This window comes from Calypte anna, chromosome 3 (assembly GCF_003957555.1).
Source record: "Calypte anna isolate BGI_N300 chromosome 3, bCalAnn1_v1.p, whole genome shotgun sequence".
Taxonomy (NCBI): domain Eukaryota; kingdom Metazoa; phylum Chordata; class Aves; order Apodiformes; family Trochilidae; genus Calypte; species Calypte anna.
In genome coordinates, this window is record NC_044246.1 from 40,769,467 (window position 1) to 40,794,177 (window position 24,711).

At 42.2% G+C, this 24,711-nt stretch overlaps 1 protein-coding gene across 3 annotated transcripts in view; it reads left to right on the plus strand.

Annotated features, from left to right (window-relative positions):
- MEIS1 (Meis homeobox 1) overlaps positions 1 to 24,711 on the plus strand; it is a 110,933-nt gene that overhangs the window by 41,546 nt on the left and 44,676 nt on the right. For all 3 annotated transcript variants that reach the window (XM_030447324.1, XM_030447323.1, XM_030447326.1), the window contains exon 8: positions 16,965 to 17,110. In XM_030447324.1, coding sequence (XP_030303184.1) covers positions 16,965 to 17,110 — 146 coding nt within the window. The remainder of the gene's footprint in view (positions 1 to 16,964; positions 17,111 to 24,711) is intronic.

Below are 24,711 nucleotides of genomic sequence, written 5' to 3' on the forward strand. Positions count from 1 at the left end.
TTGCAAAAGCATTGTGCTAATTTTAGCTTACAAAGAGGATGAAGATAAACTGCCTGCTGCTAGTTTGCCATATGCTATCCTGGTGATAATATTCAAGTATAAAAAAATTCTAGAGTGAGTCTTATTGTTTCAGTAAAAAGAAAAGTGGAAAAGAGTTAAGCAAATTTCTGCTCAGTAAATGCATACAAAATAATGAAATAAAACAAATCTCAAACGCTGGTAGATGAGATCTGAGAAATTTGTTTTGGTTTTATTGTCTTTCAAGGGAATCAACAATTTGTTTTAGTATATATTTGATCCGATTTTATCCATTTCTCACATGTAAATCTTGAAATCAATCTAAATAAAAATCGATCTTTGTTCTGGTAAGTGAAAATATAGTACGAGTTGCTCCTAACTAGTTAAGCCCCCCATCCTTCAAGTTTAGTGCAGGAATAAAGTCTCTGCTGAGCTGATTTTTCAGGAGCTTCTCCTTTTGCTTTGTTTATTTAAAAAGGAAAAAAATCATGTTCCAGTTTCCATAGAGTGAGGATTTTACTTTTGCAGCTTCACCAAAGGAGCGTTTGCCTTCTCTATCTGCACCCGTGGCCAAGAGAGGGATGGATGGGGAAGGGGTTCCCTGAACCCCCAGGCTGCAGTTGGATGTAGAGGGCTGGGGGGAAGCTTTGGAGGGCTGGGGGGAAGCTTTGCATTAGCAAGTGGTGAAAAGCTTGACCTTCAAGTGACCCATGTCAAGCAAACCCCCTGCCAAAGAGTCCCATTTGGACACGGATACCTGTGGGGTGAGGGAGGAGATAAAGGAAGGGAGAGGAAGATAAAGTAATCCCATTGACCTGGGAACTTCTCAGATATTACAAGCAAGGGAACGGCAGGAATAATAAAAGAGCGGCAATATTTACCTGCCCCCCGTATCTGTGTAATGTCATTTCCAAAGGGCTGGAGTAGATAATAGCAAATGTGCTTTCAAGTATCAGATCAATCTCTTGAAGTGATGGGGAAGGCTGGATGCTCTGATCTGGTTGGTGCAGGAGAGTGTAATACAATCCTCATTGCAGCAGAGAGAATTGTATAAATGGATGAAGATCTGCTGATTACATCTTTTGCTAAAGTGTTAAGTAAAAGATCTGGCTATAAGAGATGACGGGCCTACTATTGTCTGGTCTTTTGACTTGTTGTTATAAGGGTTTTTACAGGAACAAATACCAATTACCAAAATAAAAGCAAGCAGTGTGGCCGGTCCCTATCATGGCAGGACAGATGCTCTTGAGTCAGTGTGGGCAGGAAGCTCTGCAGGTCTGTCCCCTACCATTGCCATTGCATCTTTATCTCTCCACTTCATTGTTTGCCACTGAGTGCTTGAAATTCCAGTTTCCAAGTAAAAGCTTCCTGTTTCTTACATTCAGTTTGGTAAGACGTAAATTTAGCTATCTGTAAAGGAGGTTGTTTTTTTGGTTTTTTTTTTTTCCCCTCGAGTAAGACAAAGTAGGAAGAAGAAATTAATTCTGATTTGATGATAAGAGGTAGAATTTTGCATTTTCCCAGATTCTCAGTGGCAGGAAGCATGAGGTTGTATCCTCATGATAAGGTGATGGATGGGAGCTAAATTCAGCCTTTCCATCCTGAGTAATTTTAGAAGGGGCCCTGAGTCCAGATCTTGTTCAGAAACAGAGATGGGCATATAGTCAGCCTTCATTAGCCATCATTTCCATGTGATAGCCTCACTGCTTGTAAGTTTTTACTGTTCTGTGCAGTATTCAAAGCTAACAGTGCGCATATTTTTGTAGTCATCTCAATCTTGAATTTCCCTCCTGAGAGTTTCTGTTTCTCTCCATTGACTGTGGAGGGATTCAGGGAGGACTAATTGCCTCACTCAGGCACTTAACTTGGCAGTCTTACTCAAATGCTTAGAGTAAGGAGTGATGAATCTCTGCTAAAACTTGTTTCTTTAGAAAGGAAGTGTTTCTTCTGGAGAAGCAGAATCAAGTGTTTTGTACCACTGAAGGTGAGGGCAGTAAACTTGGACATTTGTGTGTGGTTCAGGCTGTGTCCTCTGCAGTGCCTGAGCATGCTGGCTTGAGCATCTCGTGAAACTTGTGGTCTTTGCTAATTTGTATTGGTGATATGAGTTGTTTAAAAATCTTGACATACATAGAAAGAGAGATTTTTATATTTTAATATTGGTCATGGAAGAGGAGGAAGTGTCTGTATTCCCATGCCTTTCAAGCTTCCTCTGCCTTCAGGAGATTTCTTGTTTCATCACTATGTGTGTGCTTTTGGTGGAAGGTTTTCACATGATTCTGGGAGCCAAGGACTTAAATATGAAGCTTCATAGAAGAGGTTGTGAAACTTGGTAGCAACACTTTGCTCAACTTCCAACTAAACAGCACTGGAGGATTTAATGAGATGAGAGGCTCGGTGAGTGAAGCCTTGAAAGGAAATCTGTTGCTGAGTTGGTGTAGGAATGGCCATACTCAGACAACTCGGGGCTTCGCTTTGTTGTGCTGTTTGGGCACGGGGCCTTTGTCTGCTGGCAGGGCAACATGGGGACTCCTCTCCTCAGACCTTCCTTGTCTGCTTTTAAATGTAAAACCAGAGCTAAGCCTACTTCCACTACAAACTAACAAGATGCACATTCAGGCTGTTTAAATGCACTAATATGCATTCAAAAAGGCTCACTTGTCTGCTTCATTTTGTAGTCATATTTGTAGTAATCCTCACTGCCAGATGAAGTGGAGGGGGTTTTAATAATTTTTTTGCAGAGTCTTGAACTCTTATTTTCCCATTAAGTCCACTTTGGATGCTGTCCTGAAAAATAATACCAGGTTGTGCACAGCGACCCCGCTGTGCCACAAAATGATGAAATTCAGGGCTTGCTTTCTTGTGAAGCTGTGAGTGCAAAAGGCTGGGTTTGGAGTGCTGGAGGTTTGCAGGCACAGAGGGAGGGCAGGGTACTGGCAGCAGCAGTGCAGGCTTTCATTCAGCACCTTGTCAGTGTGCCTTATCTGGGATCTTGAGGGATGGTTCTCCAGGGTAAACCCAGAAAGGGAGCTGAGTGAGGTGCTTCCAGGGATGTCTCGGTGGAGGCTTCCTTGTGAGCTGTTCTGCTTGCCTGATTCCTTCACAGATTCTTGCAGTGCTTCGGAAGGCTGGGCTTCGTGACATGTTCTTTGAATGCTTTGAGACTTCAGACTTCTAATTTACATCTCACTCTGTGCCATGAAGTGTAGAAACTGGTGTCATCTTTGAGCTAATGTGTACATCACCCACCGTGATGAGCTCCTCCTTGCTCTTGTACATCCTCAAATGTGCAGGAATCCTCTGAGTTGTTGAGGGGCAGGCATAAGGGAGAGCCTCCACAGGGTCTTACTGGCAAGAGCATAGTGACCTCTCCAGATCTGTTTTCCCTTGTTCAGGTTGTTGCTGAGATCACATCCATTGCAAATATGGTAGCTGTGTCAGAGTCTTTTCTCTAGAAGCTGTTAAATAAAGTGTAGTTAAGAATCCTTCTTAGCTGAATTTGAATTTCATCTGGCAAGTATAGATTAAAATTTGTCTTTTCTTCTCATCCACCTAAACAATGAATTGCAGGTGAACCTGGTCAGGCATTTAGAATAAATGACATAACTCAAAAGTTGCTTTGCACAGAAAGTGGTAGTTTGATTAGCAATGGTTCAGAGGCTGGCATTGTTGGTGACTGTTCAGATACTTGGCAGATATTTGTGAAAATCTTTTCCAAGTCTCAAGAGAATTGCCAGTTTTGGCATCAGTGATTATTGCTCTGGCATTACGATGGGAAGGAATGTGAGTGTGTGGCTGGTGACTCCCTTTTCTGCCAGAGAAGCTTTTGTGACCCGGTCCTAAGACTGAGACATGTACCTCCAGGTTGCCAGTGGTAAACCATCCAGCAGAAGTTGTGGTGTACAGGAGAAGCATGCAGTTCACAAACAGTCGAAAAATTGTGTTTCCGTTTCACTCAACATGCAATGAGTTTATTAGAAGAGACTCATTCAAGAGTGACAGTGAAAATGGGAAGTAGTATTTACAAGAATTCATTTGACTGTCACAGGATAATTTGAATACAAGTTTGCAAGTATTTTCTTTCTTTTTACGCATGTCTGAGTGTGTGTCTATATATGTATTGCAAAACTCTCCTGCTCTTCATCCAAACAATCTGCTAATGTTTTCTCTTTATCAAGATGCAGTTTGAAAGGACCACTGATTCACATTCTTAGGGGATGTTATTCTGACCTCAAAAACTGATACTTCCTTAGCCAGTGCCAGAAAGCCCTCTCTGTGGTTTTAGTCCCCATTTCTTCAGCAAATAAGAATCAGGTGGTATCAGAATAAAAAATTATTTTAATAGCCACCTCTGTCATGGGGAGGAAGCATGCAGGGCTTCTGCAGAGCCTCACTGCTCTGTGGTGTGACCTCAAGTGACCAGATGCAAAAACCAGTGCAACTCTTGAACGGAAAGGTCTGCATCATCCAGACGACTGTGCTGACTCTTGTCCAAGAACATAGTGTTTACCTGTTCCTTCCAAATTGGGACGTGAGTTTTTATGTTTTTTTTCTTATCTCAGTGCAAGCTGACTGGTTTGAGTGGAGCTGCTCCTCACTTACATATGGATGTACAGCAGGGATCATGTTTTCTGTTCTGGCAGTCAAACCTGAGCTACTGAGCTGTGTATCTCCCCTCCTTTGCATCTGAAGATATTTGTATATTCATCTGCAAATAAGCAGGCTGACCACTCTGATCAAAAGCAAGGAATCTTACCAGTTAACTCCAAAGTGCATCCTGCTGAAGGCACTGTCTGAAAATACATTGCCATGAGCATGAAACAGCCAAGCTTCCTTCTGGCCCTTGAGATGTATACCCAGACCTTAGTGAAGGGTGGGGTTTTCCCTATCCCAATAAATAGACTTTGTCTGGGAAGGCAAGAGGCAAAAAGAGAGAACATATTTGCCCAATCCTAAATAGAAGGCTATTTATGCCTAATACATTGGCAGAATTATTCTAGAGTAATTCACCCATGTGAAAATATGATCCTTGTCCTTGTGTCACTGCCAAGGTCACCTGTGGTGATCTGCAGAGCAAGTTCAGGTCACCCAAGTTAAATCTGCCTAGGGGCTGACATAACTCATGCATGACATTTTTCCTGAGATTTATAAAAGCAAACATCGTCTATAGATAAAAGCAGGGCTAAGAGTGTGGTCAGCTCTCTCATTTGAGCCAAAATCTTCTCTTTTGCCCTTCTCCTTTCCAGGTTGCTTCTTATATTTCCTTTCTATTCATGTCTCTTCCCAACATTTACAGGATGCTTTTCCTTTACATGGCAACCATAGCTTATAAAATTTGTCTTGTTGGTACTACACATGCAGGAAGGGCACTGGGGGTTGTGTGTGCTTGAGCAAGATTGACATGTACATGTTGTGTCCTTGCTCATCTGTTGAGAAGCATGTCTTGAAATTTGGGGCAAGAAAGATGGAGTACACTGTAGAAATTTATGCCTTGGTAACCACAACTGAGATACCATCTGAGCAATGGGATCCACTTTGAAGGTGAAAATGGTGATTTTATAGGTGCTGCCAGGCTGCCCCAGGAGGAGACAAGTTGAATGGTGAGCTGGGCAGATGTCCATTGCTGGTGGGTGGAAGGAGCTAGTCAAGTCCTCAGCCTTTTCAGAAGGGGTGCAGTTGCTTCAGCAGAAAAGGAAGATTTTTCTTCCATTTGGTCTATACCTGCCTAAGGGAAGCTGATGCCCGTGGTTTTTAGCCTGCCAGATCCTGAGGTTTTCTTTAACTTCCTTGGTTACTCCTTCATGTCATTTAAAGTACATCAGATTAGTAAAAGCATGTAGTTTTTTCTTTTGATCTGTTTCTACTACTGTTGTGATTTCACATAAGGAGAAATGCTGTGAACTGAAAAAGAAACACCAGAAAATGTTTTTAGCTTGCTTTTTCAAGGATTTTTGAAGTTCAGTTGGCTTGTTTGTTTTAAGACACTAGATGGCTTTTTGCTGTGACTCATCTTTGTTTTGAGCTTTCTGTGGGGTTTTGGTTAAACACTCTTATCTCAAAGGAATGGAGTGAAAGAGAGATGCACTGGAAATGGCTAAGTTACCTCCCTCCCATCCTTCGTCCTTCTCACAGTCAGTTCCCATCTTTGATGCCAGTAGATCTAGTGACATAAATAATACCCAAATCCTGAGGTGTACCTGAAGTTTTTCCCTTTCCTCCCATCTGTTTGCCTCTTGAAGGTAGTCCCGGGTATCTGGTGTCTATGAATATATAGTGATTGAAGATGAAAGAGGTAAAAATAAGGTGCACATTATTATTAAGGGGAAGTTTTTAGGTGTCCAGGTTTGATCTGACTTTGCTTTCACCTTCATTGCATGTTTTATATGCTTTGACATCTGTTTGTTCTTGAATGATTTGCATTTGAGTTTGTTGTTTAATTTGGAACATCCCCTACACCCTAGCCTATAACTGCACTGTAAAACCGACTGCAAAACACCAGAAGCTGTGTCAGAAAGATGTAGGAAAAAAAAAACCCAAACCAGCAAAGGCATTCATACATTGAGCTGGAGCCCAAGGGAACATGCTAACTTAGTAGGACTGAAGTGTTTGAAAGGGCTGCCAGTGCCTGTGTGCCCCTGGGGGGATGTTGTGAAGGGTGCTCAGCTTCAGTGCTGAGCCTGGTGGCCAGTGCCTGGCCATGAGGAGCAGAGTAAAGACCTTTTCCCCATCCCTGTTACTTTTCCAAAGGGCTCTCTCTCCAAGACCTCTGAGTTTCCAGGGTCTGCTGCAGGGATTGGGCTCATGCCAGCCACCTGGATGTGCAGGGATTGTGTCCTGACCTGCCCATGGTTCCACACCATCTTCCTGCATTCACGGGGTGTTAATGGACATGGGAATGTAGAGTTCACTTTTCTGGGGGAAGCATTTTTAGCAGAAGGGGAGTTGGTGGCCTGAGGACCATGGCACTCATTGCTTGGTCCCTCCTAGCTGTGTAGAGCAGTCTGGACAGAGCAAGCAGCCCTCTTCTCCAGCCGCCGCTGCTGCATCCTACCCAAACTGAGGCTTTCTAACCCCAGTTTGTGTAGATGAGCCTGAGCAAAGTTTAGCCAGGCTACTACTGGTGGTTATGCTTCAGTTCATGCAGAATGTAACCTGTGGATGCCCTCCATCTCCAGTGCTGTGCTCTACCAGGTGCCACGCACACTGAGCTATAGGCAAGGTGGTGGGAGGTGATTTGAGGAATCCCCTCTCTCCTGGTCACCATGCTGAGAGCCAAGCAAGTAGCAGCAGTGTGCCAGCCCAATGGCTTCCCAGAGCCATCACCACCACACCTTCTCTCTAAAGCCCAGCTTCAGGGTTTGTTTTTTTTTTCCATCGTGGCCTTTTTAAAACATCACCTCATCAGAGCAGATTTGCCTTTTGTGTTGGAGAGGGACAGTCAAGTGGGAGAAAAAATTGTGTGAGCTTGGCTCTGTCAAATCTGCTTATGTCCTTTTGGCTTCTGCACCTCCTTCCTGAGGAGCTGCTTCCCTCTATTGTCACGGGCCCTCCAGAGTGACTGGCTTTTGCTGGAAGAACAAGAACGGTGGATTAAGGGCACCAGGAAGCAAGGAGCAGTGGGGACAGTGTAAACATTATTAATTCCATCTGCATCCTACCCTTAAAAGGTCTGTCAGAGCGTTTTTTATTTTGTAATAAGGTGTGTAGTAACATAAGGCTTTGTCCTTGGAGAGCAAAGCAGGCTTCTTTCTGAGCATCCCAGGCAGCCCTAGGGCACAGTGAAGGGAGGAGACGTGGTGCAGTCCAAATGCTGTCATTTAGTCAGGATGGCAAATATGATTTCTAACACTTGCTTAGAAAAGAGGAGAAGAAATGTTTTGGATCCAGCTGCTGTCCTGTTCTCCCAGAGCCAAGTTATTGGAAGATTCCCATGTCCCTGTTGTTTTGCCCATCGCAGGCCACCAGACAGGTATCTAATTTCCATCAGAACTCAAAGACATCTTGTGGAAACAGTTTTTGTAGTTCCTCTCGCACTCCTTTCCACAGCTCTGAGATGCAGTGTCCTGCTTTGGGAACTACCAGGCTGTCTCAGAAGGGCTTTGGGATTAACCTTCCATATAAACCAAAATTGCCTTTTAAGTACAAATAATAACTAATTTGTGCCTTAGGTTCAAAGCCATACATATTTTGCTAAAAGTCAAGAGGTCGTTTGCTAGATTAATGGCTGCACCAAGTGGATCTTTATAAGGTTGTGTGAGATGATGGGCATTTTTTGGAAGCATAGACAGTGGCAGCTGAGATGTTACTGTCAAACGAGGAAAGGTGGATGAGATGGGGGCATTTCGTTCTCACCCCTTTTAATTATGCCCTTTGTAGTTGCGAAGTGACCGTTCTTTGTGGAGAAATAGAGCATGTGATTCCACAGTGGCACTCAAAATGAAGTTTTATGTTGGTTTTCATTGTCAGATGTTACTGATGAACTAGGAGCAGGGAAAATAGTATATTGGTTTTGCTACTACTTGAAAATGGGTGACAAGAGTAGAAGAAAATGCATTGCATATCAGCAAGAATTTTTTCACTTGACAGAAACTACATGAGAACTTCCAGTTGGAAATACCTCATGTGGACTTGGTGGGTCATGAAACGTGGCTTTTCTGAGACTAATTCTGTCCCATTTATTATGATTCTTGGCTCCTGTGACATATGCCATCCATCTCTGCAAAAGACGATTTAGGGCAAACAGCATCTGAACTACAGTTCCCACAGGGAACGCTGCAGCTTGGGCCAGCATTGATCAGTCTTGAATTAGCCCAAAAGAAAATGCTTTAGTTCAGTTCAGCAATTCAAAGAGTTTTGGTTTTTCTTGCCCAACAAGTAATTATTTTTTTAAAAAACTTGTTGTTTTTCAACAGAAGAACCTGATTTTTAGACAGTGTTAAGGTTTTTGTGCATATTTTCTGTTGTATGTGAAATGTACTGCATCATCTCTTCTGGAGCAAGGATATGGGCAGGGCCCAGGGCGATTTAGCTGTGTTCAGGGAAGGAAGCCTACTTAAATGCTCCACCATAATAAACTGTTTCTACAGATAAAGTGTCCCTTCGTTTGTACGTAATATGCTTCTCATCTTTGCTTTGAGCCTCTGAAAGCTGCTTGTGTTCCGTCCAAGAGTCAAGTGTCTTAGGGGCTGGATAAACACAAAGATAGAGCCTGTTGTTAATGAGCAGAAGCTGACCTGCTGGACATTAGGGTTATTAGTTGGGCATATTTCCCCTGTGGCAGAGCAGTGCTGTGCTCTTCCTGCTGCTGCCTGTGCTCCTTCTCTGCAAGAGAATAAGTGAAGACAAATCCAATGGTGAGGTTACCTGCATCTCAGCCATATGTGGTTGACTTCCCCTGGAGAATGCAACTTATGGGACCCGTAACTGGAAGGGCCAGCTCTCTAGCTGAAGTTGGAGAGAATAGGTTTCAAAAAAAAGACCTATATTTGGACAAAATAAGAGCATAACTGAAAAACAGCTTTTCCCAAAAAGCAGTAGGATTGTCATGCTGGCTTTTAGGTTAGGGGGAAAAAAACAACCTGTTTAAGCTTTTTACCATTCTTGGTTAAAGCAGGATATTTTTCAGTTTAACCAGATACTTTTCTGTATGGTATTTGCTTCCAACAGCTCAAAGTAAACTTCTGTTGCTGGCAGCAGAGAGTTGCTTGCTTCCCTTTCAATGAATTGCTTTCTTTTTAATATTTTGTTCAGCTCATAGATGTATGACTCCAGAAATACCCCACAACTTGCCCATAAAAGCTGAGCTTCCTGAACCCCATTAGGAAGTGCTACATCGTGCAAAAGAAGAGGTTTCCTTTGTTACAGCTGTAAAAAGCTGCCAAACAAATGAAAACAAGTAAAATCTGTGGGGTTTTCCCCCTATTCATCAATGCTGTTTTACTCTTTGTGAAGACAGCTAATTTGCTTGTTGCTTGCCTAAAGGGAATTCAAGTCAAAAAGGAGGATCAAGTTACTAGAAAAAGGTGCTCCTGTGTCTAAAGAACAAAGTACAATGATTAAACAAAAAAAATTTTGAAAATTTGTCAAATGCCAAAGTGTAATTTATACTCGTCCAGGTTATTCCATCTATGAATACATGTGTAGGATATTTTTGCAATTGTTTCCTTTAGGATCTTGTAAATATGGATATAATCTGTGACTGAGAACCTCCTACTGTTTATGTCATGGTCTGAATCCTTGCATGAAGCACACACTGCATTTCCTTAAGAGATGCGTGCAAACCCAAACACACACTATTTGTTCCTTGCTAATGTTTGTTTTTAACCCCGTTGTTAAAACATTTTATTGAGTAAAAACACTAACATATTACTAGGTATATTTGAGAAGAATTTTTTCCTTAAGGAATAAGAAAAAAAATCAGTCCCCTGTCAACACCACATTTCATATTTAGAAGCAGACCTGTATCACTGTTGTAAATAATTTTCGGAGTTGTTCTGTAGGCCATCAAATGTGCTGAGATGATTGCAATTGAATTGACCTCAGAACTCCTAGAAGAGGTGATTCTGTCACATCTGACTAATCATGGGTCCAAACTAACAGAAGATGTTTTTCCTGGCAAACTAATTGCACAGTTACTTTAAGCTTTCTGAAGTACCCTCTTGCTGGGAGCCCAATCCTCAGCTCATGGGCCTTGCTTGGGCATTGGCATGTTGAGAGCACAGTGGGTTAATATTACATATGCAGTATATAAATGCATGTGTGTATGTAAAGTTTAAAGTATTTAAAGTATTTTGGGCAAATCTTATAAACTCACGGGCCTTTTTGTTTTAAAACTTCAAGTTCTCCTCAGCAAATAGGTACAACTTGGATTATCAGCAGGGCATGCATCCCAGGTTGTGCTCTCTCCTTTCAGCTCCCTCCTGGCATATATGAGCACTCAGACCCCTGAACTGCTCAGCTTGTCTCCCTCCACACCTTGCTGTAAGGAGAAATTATCATTTCTGAGTAGTGAACTCTTCCTCCTATACTTGTGGAAATTAATATTAGACACCCTGACTTCAGTCAGAGTCATTTGGGTGTGACTTTTGCTCACTACTTTGCTTTGCCAAGTTGGAGCTGGTTATGTTAGAAACAAATTTTATAACTCCAGAAAACTCCATATTCTTCTTTTTTTTGTCCAAGTCCTTTCAATGCTGGTGGTCTGAGATGATGATTCTTGTTTTAAGTCCTGGGAGCAGTAGGCTGTGGCACATTCCTTCTGTCTTGCTCTTGTTTTGCTGAAAAATGTTTTGCATCCTTGGCCCTGCTTTATGAGAGTTTACAATTTCTATCTTATAGGAAAGTCACATTTCACATGCAGGTCTGGTTTTGTGCTTTGAGAAGTCAGCACAATGAGTGTGTGGGTATCCAGCAAATTGGCAGTGTGTTTCTGTAAGGGATAACATAGGTAAAGTTGCAGAAATTATAAGAGTTACTCTAAGTTTGCAGAGTACTGAAGAAAGGTTAAGTTTTGCCACTTAAAATCTCTCTAGTACGTGTTATGTTGTTTAATGTTATTAATGAATTCTGCTTTCCAGTTACCTGGAAAGGTTACTAAGAGATATGGGTTCTTGAGGTGGTTAAACCAGAGCTGTTGATAGAAATGAATGGTTAGATATTTGGCTTGGATAATGTAGATTTTTTTATCAGATAGATGATGTAGATTTATCCCTGCAGAAGCAGGAATTTGAGGAACTTATTTAAATACTTCTAAAAGAAAATCTAAGATGGAATTTTTAATAAAATCACACTGCCAAAAAGCCCGTGAACTTCAGGGCACCATATTAGGTGTTTCAGTTCGTAGTATTATAAACATTATAAGTCTAATAGAGAAGTCAATAGTTTTTGTCCAAACCCCAGTGCATATTTAAATTATATTAGCTTAATAAATGCAGAAGTACAAACTGTGAAGTTCTCCAGGAAGCAGAAGCTGCTTTTAACAGGAGAGATTTGGAAAGATAAAAGTTAAACTTAGGGAGCTTTGTGTTTTGTAGAGGACACTGATTTAGTACCATGCTAATGGAGCCCTCCAGTCCAGGGCATACCTAAAAGTTTGTCTGGGCCTTTCGAGAGCCTTAAAACAGTGGGTAGTCTGTAAAAGCTGGAATGTGGTGTTCGTTGTGCTGTTTGGTGGACCTTGGTGAATTCAGTGTCCTCGTCTCGGTCCTTCCCAGTAAATGGAACAAACAGAATTATGGGAAGCAGACTATTTAGGAACTGTATATTTTTCTTTGATCTAAACATGTGCTCCACATACAGGTTTGATCCTAGGGCAGAGCTATGGGCAGTGAGAAATAACCTGTTGCATCTGGTGAAGATACCTCTAGTAAAACTATGTTTGGCATTTTGCTATTGATTCTAGTCACTTAAAATTAATTGAGGATGTTAACCTGGAGAGCGCATGCAGAGACATGGATTTTCTAGTCAAGCAAAGGGCCAAGCTTTTTAGCAAATCTGAATTTCCAGTCTTTCTGAAATGGCCCAGACTTGGGATCAGGGCTATTTATGTCATATCTGAGCAACTTTTGTGTTAAGTGTTCTGAGGATGGACTGGAGAGCTGGAAGTTGCTCAACTATCCCTTCCCAACGTTGCATGATGATGACATTTTGATTAGGTTTGGTGTAGAAGAGTGTGAGGGGGCTTTGAATTGCCACCTAATTCCCACATCATGCACCGCCACTGAAGATGAGTGCATGTACCACGTTGCTCTCCAGAAGCACCTATTTTGCCAACAAAGGTTCATAACAGATCACCCTGAACAAAAAGACCATTACCCACTTGAGAAGCTGCTGTAAACCCGATTGCCCTTTGCTTCTTCCACCTCTCATTTTTGGGGGAGTGGGAGGGGAAGAGAAGTGGCAGGAGGCCAGGGAGGCAGGGAGGGGAATGTAGTGAGAGGAGCCCCCACTGGCACAGCCGGCTTGACCCATTCAGTGGGGCTGAATACGATAAATGCCGCTTTATCCTTTCTTGAAAGGAACAAGATAGCAGGGCCTAAATGCCTGGGTGTGCTTAAATAGGCAACTCGGGGAAGCCGGAGTCAAGAACGTTTGAAATCGGAGCTTCCCGACAGCCGGGGAGCTGCCACAGGTCACCTGCCTCGCTCCATGGGGACTGGCCCAGGTCTGGCCAGAAATCATCCATGGACGAATTGTAGTACAAATTCCTTTCTTTGTTGGTTGGCCTCTTTCACTAGACCATGGCCTATAAAAATTTGTTTAAAAACAATTCTTAAATATTATTTGAAAGGGCAAACGGCCATGCTGAAAGCTTTGACAGTTTGACATATAGCGCCTGGTTTTGCTTGCTGGGGAATGGATGTGCAGAGCCTGGGCTCTCCTCCTGCTCCTTACAGGCCCTGGGTTTTTTTTTGTTTTTTTTTTAAATAGCATCTAGTTGCTGTGCAGAGTTGCTGCGCTTCCAGCAATTTGACAGGCAATGAGTCTGCTTCAGTGATCTTAAATCCTTTTAGACTAATTTGTGAGTGAGCAGAAAAACAGCTAGCACCTTCGGATCCAGTGCTCAAAACCAGAGAATCAGGTATTGCCAATTAAAGTGCCATTTCCAACCATCATATCAAGACGGATTACTTACAATTCCTCTGATAATGTCACGCCGTGCCTAAAGAGAAAGCAAGCCAGAGTTTCTCCATGGACAAAGGATCTGGGTGGACCAAAACTCATGGGTGACCGAGGTGGAGAGACCACGATGCAGATCCTGCATACGGCCGTGCATATGTGCGGCGTGAACGCGAGCGCTGCTCCTGCTCTGCCCCCCGAATAGCCACAGGCCATTTTGAAGAGCCTCTGGCCCCTCAGTCACTGGCCTACTAGTTAATTGCCACACGGACTTTGTGACACATGGGCAGATAATATGACATTTTCGGTTTCTGTCACTAGCAAACGCCACGGCGTTGCTTGCACTAGTTGCTAAGAAGCTGTCAGAAACCATTAGCAGCTGGCTAAAGTTGCCCTATGGCATTTCCTCATGGCATCAGCAAAACAAGCATAAATCACCCAGCGGAGCCTCCCGCTATACTAATGAGGCTGTAAGCTTGTTTATGGACTAGCATCATTTCTATGATTATTTCCACCTTTTCAGTTCGCCTTCATTTGGCGGCAGGAGAAGTCAACTTCAGGAATGGAGTCGCTGCTGACATTTCACAAACGTGGTTTGTAGCTGCTACCGTGTGGCTGGTCAGTGGTGCTTCAAGTTTGTTTAGTGATCTTTAAAAAGGAAAAGAGAGGGGGAAAAAAGCAGGGAGGGGGTGCGGGGGGGAGAGGGGAGGACCTCTGGAGACCTCACAGAGTTTAGTGTATCGAGTTGCAAAGAAGATGGAAATACTAAAATCCACAATTGACCAGTTAGACTTCTCTCTGTGGTTTCAAGTCTTTATGGGATCAATTTTCCATTTAAAAAAAAGTGGAAGAGGTTAAACAATTTATAAAAGTCTACCGAAGCATTTGCTCTTAGGATATCTGGGTGCTTTCTCATTCTCTCCCTGCCTTTCACTTTCTCTAACTTGTGTTGGACGGGGCCAGGGTTTATTGTTTTAGGCTTTTCTGAACATGCACCAGTATTTACACTGGATTGAAAGCATTTGCTTCCAATGAAAATCTTGTCTTAGATTACAGCCCAGCAGTGTAATTTCCCTCCCAGATGGGAGTAAAGTAGCAGTATTTGCCTAAAAACAGTAGGAAGAACAAACTGTGCATTAAGCCAAGGCTGTTTTTGGCTTGAGCTAATGATGTAACAGAAACCTTTTATTTGGGATAGGTCACCGCCAGGGATTGAAGGAGGTGATCTGGCTCGCGCTTGAAAGGTTTCTCCATTGTATCTACATAAGTCTTCACTTAAAAAATCCTGTTCTTAATGCTTCTGCTTTCATACAGCAGAAATAAACAGGAAAGGTTCTGGGGAGTGTTATAGGTGGAATGCAGAAAGCTTTTCCTCCCCTAATGGAGGATATAATTCAGGTGCCCTGGAGGCATGCTTTCAGGAATTCTCTTGCCCGAGGTAATGGGAAGCTAAGACTGCTTGAAGGCCTTGATTATCTATTGATGCACAAAGCTGGAAAAAAAGTCATCTCTCTTGGATTATAGTAGATATTTCCATAAATTATCAATGAGTCCTCCTCCCATCAGGCACGGGGAGATGCCTGCTAAATTAATCTGAAGGGGGTTTGGAATGAGAAGAGTGTGTATTTTTAAAAAATGGGGGGGGGGGAGGGGGAAGGAAGAGGGTGGGTGGACGGTTGCAGGGAGGTGGTGAAAGGCAGTGTCATTAGGTTAGAAGCTTTTCATTTTTAATCAATGAATCCGTAATACTTTTCTTTTCCTTGTTTGCCTCTCGCAGACAGAAAGTGGATTAGCCCATAGAATTTTAAATGCTGTTGAGTTGTTTCCTTTGTTCATGTTTCTTTTATGAATTATTATTTTATATGGTGAACTGCTTCTCTGTATAAAAGCCCTTTTTTACACACTGGGCTTTCAAAGAATTTGTCGGATATCTGATTTCTTCATAAAAGTCTTGTTTATTTCTATAACTACCCAAGGTTACCATTTCTTTAAAGACGTAAGCCAAGTCATAAGGACAATTATAAATTTGCCACAGTCAGAAAGGTGCTAAAAATATATTTCTAATAATAACAACTTTTTTTTTTTTTTTTTTTTTTGTGCTAACAGATTATAATTTTGGCAGTCTACATCTTTTTTTTTAAAAAAAAAGATTTTTTTTTTTAAAAATGTTTATTTCTAACAGAGATAGTTGTGATTCAGCCCAGTTCAGATGACTTTCTTGATCATTCTTCCCTGGGGGTTTAAAAACTACTTGCCTAATAACATCGTAGCTCCATGTTGCTACAAATATAGTGTCCTTGGAAGCCAGGAGGTGCCATAAAATCCACATGCAGAGGATGCAAAGGCTGAATTGGTCTGTGGACTTATTTACAAACTGCTTTCAGGTTTGGAAACAAAAATTGCATGCTAACTGGCCAGGCACTGCACTTTTTCGTTTCCTTTGACCAGCAGTCCGTCAGTCCAGACCCAAATTGGCTGCTCTGCAGTTACATCTTCCCACAGCTATGTTGCTAATGTGATGAGAACTGCCAGAGACCTTCTCTGCATTAAGGAAATTCATTCTGGATCAGTTGCTGTTTAACGGGAGCAGACACCTATTACGGATATGGCACAGCAGCACAAAGCAGGGTGTTAATTCCTACAGTGTATGTCAAATTGGTACCTACTTATCCCACAATGAATTTCTTTTGGCTGGGGCTGGGAAGAGGGAGGCCAGTTAGATACCCACCTCCCAGCAAAAAGCCAGGGGAAGTCAGACATCTATCAAAGACTTAAAATAAGTGATGTCCCAACCCTGTCGTTATTTTTTAATTTGGGGAGAGAATATAATGTTGCAAGCGAGCTGCATTCACCTTGCTTCTGTATCCCAGAGCAGGATGGGACACCAAGCTTCACACATGTCATGGGCATGGGAAACCATCAATAGTTTCCTAGTTGCCATCTCAGCCAAAGTAGCTGGTTGGGATGGATTTTGGGGTAGTGACATAGTGTGAAGAAAAGCCACTGTTTCCACCTTTGCAATCCGTCTGTTTGCAACATCTTTCTCCTTTTTTTTTTTTTTTTTTTTTTTTTTTTTTTTAATTAAAGCAATTTTTGTTTTGGGTTACAGTGGCAGAATCAGCCACATTGTCTTTCATGAAAAACCAGAATGGGGCTGACCCAGTCCTGGGACCCTCCCTCTCCCCCTGTCTCTTCTCCCCATCCCCTCAACCCTTGGTGAACTATGGTGTTAAAGAATTTAATATTCATGCAGTTTATACCCAAAGCCAGGCTTCGGCTGAAGTATATAAAGGTAGCATAAGTCAAAATTTGATTCACTATATTTACAGGTGACGGCTTGGACAACAGTGTAGCTTCCCCCAGCACAGGTGATGATGATGATCCAGATAAGGACAAAAAGCGACATAAAAAGCGTGGCATCTTTCCCAAAGTAGCCACAAATATCATGAGGGCATGGCTGTTCCAGCATCTAACAGTAAGTGAACTCTAGATCAAATATGCAAAATAAAACATGGAAAATGTCATAGTTGTAGTAGTCATAGAAAACAAAAAAAACGTATGATGTTGCTGACAGGCAGCTCAGGGAACTTTTCCGAGCAGAGCTGTTGTTGTTGTTGCCTCATTTGCTAGATGCCAGGGGAAGAGCATGGAGCGTATGTTTTTATGGTTTTGGGGTTTTTTAATATGTGTGCTGTTTTTAGACTTTTTCATTTTATTTAATTTTTTTTTTTAGTTTTTTTTTTTTTTTTTTTAATTCAATTCGCAGTTGTTAACAGGATGTCACCACAAAGTGTGACTGAGCTTATACTAATAACCTTGGGGACCTGTCCTGCCCCACTGCTCACACAGCTGCCTCTCCCCTGAGCTGAGGTGGGAACTGCTGCTTCAGAGCAGGGAGCAGGGAGCAGGCTCCAGCCCCAGGTTCTGTGCTCCAGAGAACTGCAGAAAAGAACTGGGGAGATTAAAAACAAAGCAAAAAGCAAACAAAGGTCTTATTCAGATGTTTGTCAGAGATCATCAGAAGCTTCATGATGAAAGGTCTGAATGTATCTGGTTTAATAGAAAAGTATAATTTTTTTCTTTGAGACATTCTAATTCCCAGAGTGTAAGTTACCCCTGTATTTAATGTTATAAAGGGATGGGGGATGCGCAGCTATTTCTGTTTCCAAAGCTACCTGTATTTTTTTTTCTTATTCCTGGAATTAGAAATCAAAGCTCTGAACAGGTTGGTTGGGTTAAACTGGATGCTGGAGCTTCTCTCAGGGCTTTATATTGTGTGACACTCCTTCTAACATTAGCATTTAGAAAAGAATTTCTAATGCCATTCTCCTTTTTTCACCAAATAATGATCTGTCACTGTGTTTTCATCCACTGTGGGAATGTGGGCCCTCAGCACTTTTCTGTCAGAGCTTTTCTGTACCAGGAAGACACAGGGACACAGGCCAGGCGAGAGGTGCAGGGGGTCTGCAGGTGGTAATCCCAGCAGCTGACTCCCTTCCCTGCCTTTAGTTAGGGTCAGGGTGAAACCAGAAGCCAGCCAGCTCGTGAAGCCCTGGTGGGAGCCATGCCAAGGGTGTACTTATAAACTGGAGGAAGCGCTCACGCACATCACCCCTCCATCCTCTGCTGAGCCAAGAAACCAGATATCTACCATGACTCTTGTCAGCACAGGGATCAGGCAGGGAATCCTGCCCTGCGCGGTCCTGGGCTGCTATGAATGAACCTTCATGCCAGAGCCCTTCTCCTTGGAGGCTGGAGAGGGCCTCACATGTCTCCAAGTTAATCTTTCTCTCTGGCAGACTCCAGGTCAGCCATGCCCTAGCTTTGCCAGCTCCTTAGCCCTGTCCCTGGAGCATTCAGTATATTGTTGCCAAAGGCTGAGAGCTCCCTATGGTTTTTTGTGGCTTGCTGATTCTAGATCTTCACCCAAGACAAGCTGACACCTGGTGTGTCTCTGCAGGTAGATGTGACATTAAGGATTTCTGTCTAAAAACAGTCCAGAGGTGCTGTGCTGGCAGCGATGCTCACACCAGCCTGGTTTAGGTTCTCTTGTCTTGGAAGGTCAGCAGTCAGGACAAGGCACACCAGGGAAGACTGAACAACTGCATGCCAGTCCCCATAGTCCCCAGCTGCAAAATTAAAGATCTGATAGTATATAATACTATTAATATTTTTTCCTAGAAGTGGCCTGTTGCTGTGTTTGTGCTAGTAAATTAAACATCCGCAGGCACGGGAACATGACAGTCTGTCCTGTTAAACTGAGCAGTCTCCAGCATGCTCTTAGCCTAAGCCAGCTACCACCCTCCAAACTTGTTCCTGGGAGCACAGAAGATAGCAAGGGTGACTCACAAAAGACCTTGTGGCACGATCAACCCCGTGTTGAGTGTTTAGTGCTGTGGGCTTGATCTGGCCCAGCAGCTGGCTTCCTGCAGTCTCAGGACCAGACGATGAACCCTATCACTGTTGAGTACAGATTAGGGTGAAAGCTGCATTTTGCTCTTCTCCTGTGCAGTAATGATGTGCAAAAGAGATGAGAATGCCTATGGATCTTGCTGCAGTGCTGGCAGCTGCCCCTGGGCAACACTATCTGGACATCTACTTGCAAGGTGGTGTCTTCTTCTCAAGCAGAGAAAGAGCACTCCCCCTGCATTTTCTACCTTGCAGCACCAAGCTAAAGCTTGCTTTAAAAACCTACCATGCCCTGTGCAGATCCATCCCTATCAGGTGAAGGCTGCAGATTTATTGCAGGTCAGGTTTCTTCTGGCAGCATCATGATAGCTCCAGACTTTTCAGCTTAGTAAAGCACAATTGGTTTACCTTCTCCAGCTAGGACTTCGAGATGGACCTTTCAAATTGACTCTAGGTGGGTTTATAGTCAGTTTCCCCAAATTAAAACATACTTGGACAATATTGTAGTCTCTTTAAACCCTGTGCTTCAGCGGGGAGTGCTCTTGAGCTGGAGTGAGAAGGCACTGAAGAACTTGTGCATCTAGAATAGCAGTGCATCTTGTGTGTGGAGGAAGATGTCCTCCAGTCAAGCACATTGATAACATGGGGAAGAGTCAATGCTATCATTAGTGCTAGAGCAATATAAGATATTGATGAGCTGCTTAGTGCTGACCTCTGCAAAAAAATCCCAGGCCCAAATCATGGCTACAGTCAGAGCTGAAGAATAGAAAGATAGACTGAAGGAGTTAAAGCTCCAGTCAGGTTTTGATGGTGTCTGGTCCTCGTGACTGCTCTTTTAACCTTACACATGGGCATGACAGTGTCCCCAGCTGGGCTACTTGCTGAAGGAGGAAGGTCATCCTGAGGAGTGGGCAGCTGAGGAACACAGAGACCACATCCTTTGCTTACTGTTAATGAATTTGGTCTTCCCTAGGGTGCCCTACCTACGGTGGGAGGTGAGGAGAAATAGGGAGATGTTTCTGTTCAGGTAGAAAGGACATCAGGGCAGGAGATACATCCCTTTTGCCCCCAGCACTTAGCCTACCTTCACATTCCTATCCAGAGGATGGTGAGGAGGAAACAAACAGCAGTTAAGTGCAAAATCCAGCTTCCCCTTGACCACTGGTGCTTCCTAATTGGGGTGCCTTTTCAAAGGCAATTTTGTTTTATTCTCACAATTGTAATATTAATACACATCAGTGGCATGGAATTAAACAAAATAGACAGTAATTGCTGTGGCTGTCATACTAATGATTAATGATTCGAAAGATTTAAAATAAATGCTGGACTAATACAATCTTTCAAAAGTGTAGAGGCTGCTTTAATTCCTTCTGTGAAGTTATTCCATCTCAAGGAGTATTAAATCTTCCTCTGTGTACTGAATTAATTTCCTAAGGTTTGCACATTAGCTCCCATTTCCTACTTAGGAGGGAATTCTTCTGTATTGGGGTAGAAAAAACCCAAACCAAATGCACAGCCATGGCCTCTCCAGTTGTTGAAGTGTTTGGGCAATAGCTCCTGCTTAGTGTCACACTGTAGCCTCTCCCCTTCCCCCCCAATTTTGGCTGATTTGCAGAACTGAGTTGATGTATGCCCCCAGGGGTAGGCAAGTACTGTTCTCTGTGGATGCAGACAGTGTGCTCTGAAACACTCCAGGGTGTAAACTCATCCAAATTGGTTTTTTTTTTTGTTTTTTTTTTTTTTTTAAATTTTTTGTTTTGTTTTGGTTTTTTTATTTCCCCTTGGACTAATAACAACAAAAAACAATTAGCTAAAACAACAGCAAAGGTGGTGACCAGACTTCCCTTTAGGACTTTGCAGGATTTATTTTTAATTATTTGCTGTTCTGACTTAATTTTGTTTAAATGTATGGATTGGAAGAGCTGCCCAGGTTGGCTGCTAGTTGGGCAAAAAGTAGCTGTGAAGCTTGTTGAATTTTTGGGTGGCAGCTTATGACAGCAACCTATAAATTTTGAGGTTTGTGAAATCTGTTTTTAGGATTTTGCTAGAGATTTGAGGTAGAAGGAATGTTCTGTTACTATTTGGAAAAAACATAAATAATTAAGGCTGTAAATAGTTTGGTGAAGAGGTGAGGACATCCCCAAACTGTAAAAGTTGAGTCATAAGCAAGGGGAGGCTTGTTGCTTGGCATCAGAGGAACACCAAATGCCATGATCTAGAGGAGGGACTGGAGCAAACCAGTCCTGTGTTGTTGGAGCTGAGCTCTAGAAAGCTGCCCTAAGGATAATTTCAGGGTGTGCTGCAGCAAGGCAAAATTTTACAAGCTCTTTTTTATTTATCTTTTTATTATTGTTACTATTTCTTGTGCCATTAGGTTACATTAGGCAACAGATCTCACTACCATGTTTCAAGCATATCTCCCCTCTGTAGTCCCCTCTCTCATCAGGAATTGCAAAATGTGGGAAAATCTTGCAGGAGGAGAAGGGTGGGGAAAAAACTCTTGCCTACAACCAGAGCTGTGTAAATTTAATTGTGGCAACAGGATTAGTTTCCATTTTAGCCCATACTATGCTTTTGTTTCAGCAGTGGTACCTATTGGTTCAAAACTAGAAGGGAGTTTGTGGGGTGTCTGTTCAAGTGCTTTGTTTGCTCATTGTGAATTCTCTGCATCCTTTAAATCCAACTTAATTTAAAATGTTGGGATTCAAACCTCATTTTGGGGATTATACAGTGTAATTGGTTTGTTATGTGATGAGTATTTGATGATTTTCATGTTCATCATCTAATCAGGCAAAAAAAAGCCATAAAATTATAATCCCAAAAGATGTTTAATAACACTTTAAACTATTGAAGGCTTTATTTAAGCACATTAGGGGATTATAAACTACTTTTTTTTTAATGGTGCCAAGAGGTAGATTCAAGGACTTCAAACACCTTTTAAAAAACAAATTGCCATGATTTAAAAAAATGAATGGGGCAAGGATTTCTTTCATGTAAATCCTGTAATTTAATCATTATTTTTAACTGCTTTTAAAACAATTTCCTTAAGAGGTTAAATCTTACTGAAATGGGAGACGGAGCAGAAAGTAAAAGACGTAGCTGAAAGACGTTGACTTTTCAGCAAAAGGCTTTTTTTCTGTTGTGTATCTGCGTTTTGAATCTTTATTGATCACCTGATTTCGTTCAATTAAATAAAAAACTTATATTAAGCAATAGGCAGTCAGTCTGTTTGGCAAAGCTGTTATTTGTATCAAATTATTTCTTGAAGGCAGGTATTTGAAGGAGGCACTTTGTATCTGGATCTAGCTGAGAAAAGTAGTCCCCATCACTTCAAGGGTATTATTGTGGTAGAAATATACTATTACACTGCTTAATTCTGTGGGTTTTGTTTATGTATGAATATTTTACAGACTAGCAGCTTTTTAAGTCTAAGGCAAAAGCTTTCCTGACTTTTCTTATCCCTCTGTGGTTACAAGATTTTGCCTTGAGGGGTGTGTGGGGTTAATTTGGCTTTCTGCCCCTTCTCCCATGTGGGATCCTTACCCAGTTCTGGAAAGCAGTATAGAGAGAGGGCAGAGGAACACTAAATTAGGCTGCTGAAAACATAAAAAGGGGAAATGATTGGCTAAAACCAGCGGGGCTTTTCTTTGCTCTCTTCTCTAGAGGATTCAGAAGCATTAAAACAAAACTGCCCTCCTGAAAGTACTGCTTACAATGACTCTCCATCCTGCACCAAGTGACACTTGCTCTTCAAAATGCCAGAGGGCTCTTGCAGCTTGTCTATGCAACAAGGGTCATATTTCCAGATATTGGGCTCAGAATGAGGAGGGGGGTCCCACCCCTTTGTTCCAGATACACAAGTCCCCTGGGCAAAGCTGTAAAAATCTTTCTTCCACATCTGCAAAACTTCTTAGTGACAGCTGTCCAGAATTCCTGGGAAAAGCCAGACATTTTTAGTTTGCCTTTGGTCACCTGTTTACCACCATCCCCTCAGCTGGGAAGGTAGGAGCTAGGGCTCCTCCTGCTCCCAGGAGCAGGAAGACTTGCTGGAGTAGTGAGCAAAAGCACTGATCACAGGTTGATGCAAGTGACCCAGTCTGATGGGATGTTCAGATGCTCCCTTCTGCTTGCAGAGGTACTGTGTAGTCTTCTTCAAGAGGAGAAAATGGGAAATGATATTATGTGGGAAGATAATTATTGCAAGGCTCTGTCAGAATTTAATTGAGAGCTCCAGAAAGGAGAGCAAACTGGATTTGGGTAACTTGGTTTGAATTAACTTCTTAACCCTTAAGCCCTCCCAGAGTTTGATGGAGAACACTCACTGTCAAAACCTTCAGCATTTTCTTTAATCTTCCTCCAGTTTTGTTGCTTTGACCTAGAGTCCAGCCTCCAAGGGTTAGTCCATTTTCTGGTGTGGGTGAATGTTTCCATTTTTAAAGAAAAGTGTTGTTTTTTGGGAGATACACTTGTCAATGCTGCTGTTGTTTCTCCCTTTTCATGATTTCTTGGAAACCTGTGTCTCATGTTCTGTGATCTTGTGATGTCTTATAGATTATCTAATTTGCCAGCACTGAGCTTGCTACAAATATTTAGGTTTAGACTGGAAAGGAAAAAACATAGAATGCTTTAGTCATTTGGTTCAAGGCAACTAGATTCCTCACGAAGGCTATTCTCATTCTCAGAAGTGTGGTGTAGTTACAATGTGTTTTTTTCAGATCTGTGATTTAGTCTCATTTCTGATGAAGGTAACCATCATGTTGTCTTAAACTACACAGCATGAGACATTTCATCCTGAGCTCCTTGAGAGTCTCAAGAATAACCGTGACAGTGGTCAGCAATGTATTTTGTTTGAAATCAGAACATAACTAACAGCCTGGGACAGATTTGCAAGACAGACTGTCAGTTCCCAAAGGGCTATCTTCCCTTTTTCCCAAATTCTCCCATTTTCCACCTTGAAGGCAGCGTTGTACCAATGTGGAAGCTGCCAGCACATAAAAAAATTTGGATTATCTGGAACTTGCGGAAACACATGAGTATTTACATACCAGGAGGATTTCATATTTGAGTAGAAGCGAGGGAATACTGAAAAGTTGGAACATGATAGACATTAATTCAGATGTTAAATTACACTTGCTGTAGTTGTACTACAACTCCTTTTGTTTGCATAAATATTCGGGAAATTAGTTTGCCAGCAATAATGCTTGCAGTTACAAAAATTTTTAAATCAACAGTAGATGCTTTGCTTTCTTCTCCACCCTCTCCTTTCTTTTTAAATTTGCAGCTGTGACATCTTGTGTGTGTAACTTCAATTTTGAAATTAGCCTCCTCCAGTCAAGGCACAGAAATGTGTTACATGACGTACTGTCTTTCTGCAGTCAGGGCAGACATACCAAATTCAAGTGTCACGTTTTAAATGGGGCCGGGGGGGGGGAAGGGAAAAAGTCTGAGCACCAATTTGTAAATCTGGAAGTATCCGTGGAAATATTTGGGCAAATAATTTGTAGTACGGAGTAGACCAAAGACAACAACAGTATCTTGGCAAGCAGTGGGTGAGCAGGAAATGAGGATAAATTAATGGGCTCAGTTGTTCATTATTAGTTGTTTGTTTAGCTTCTTCACTAACACAGTTGCTACAAAAGAGCCTATGTTGATTCTCAGATATGCTTA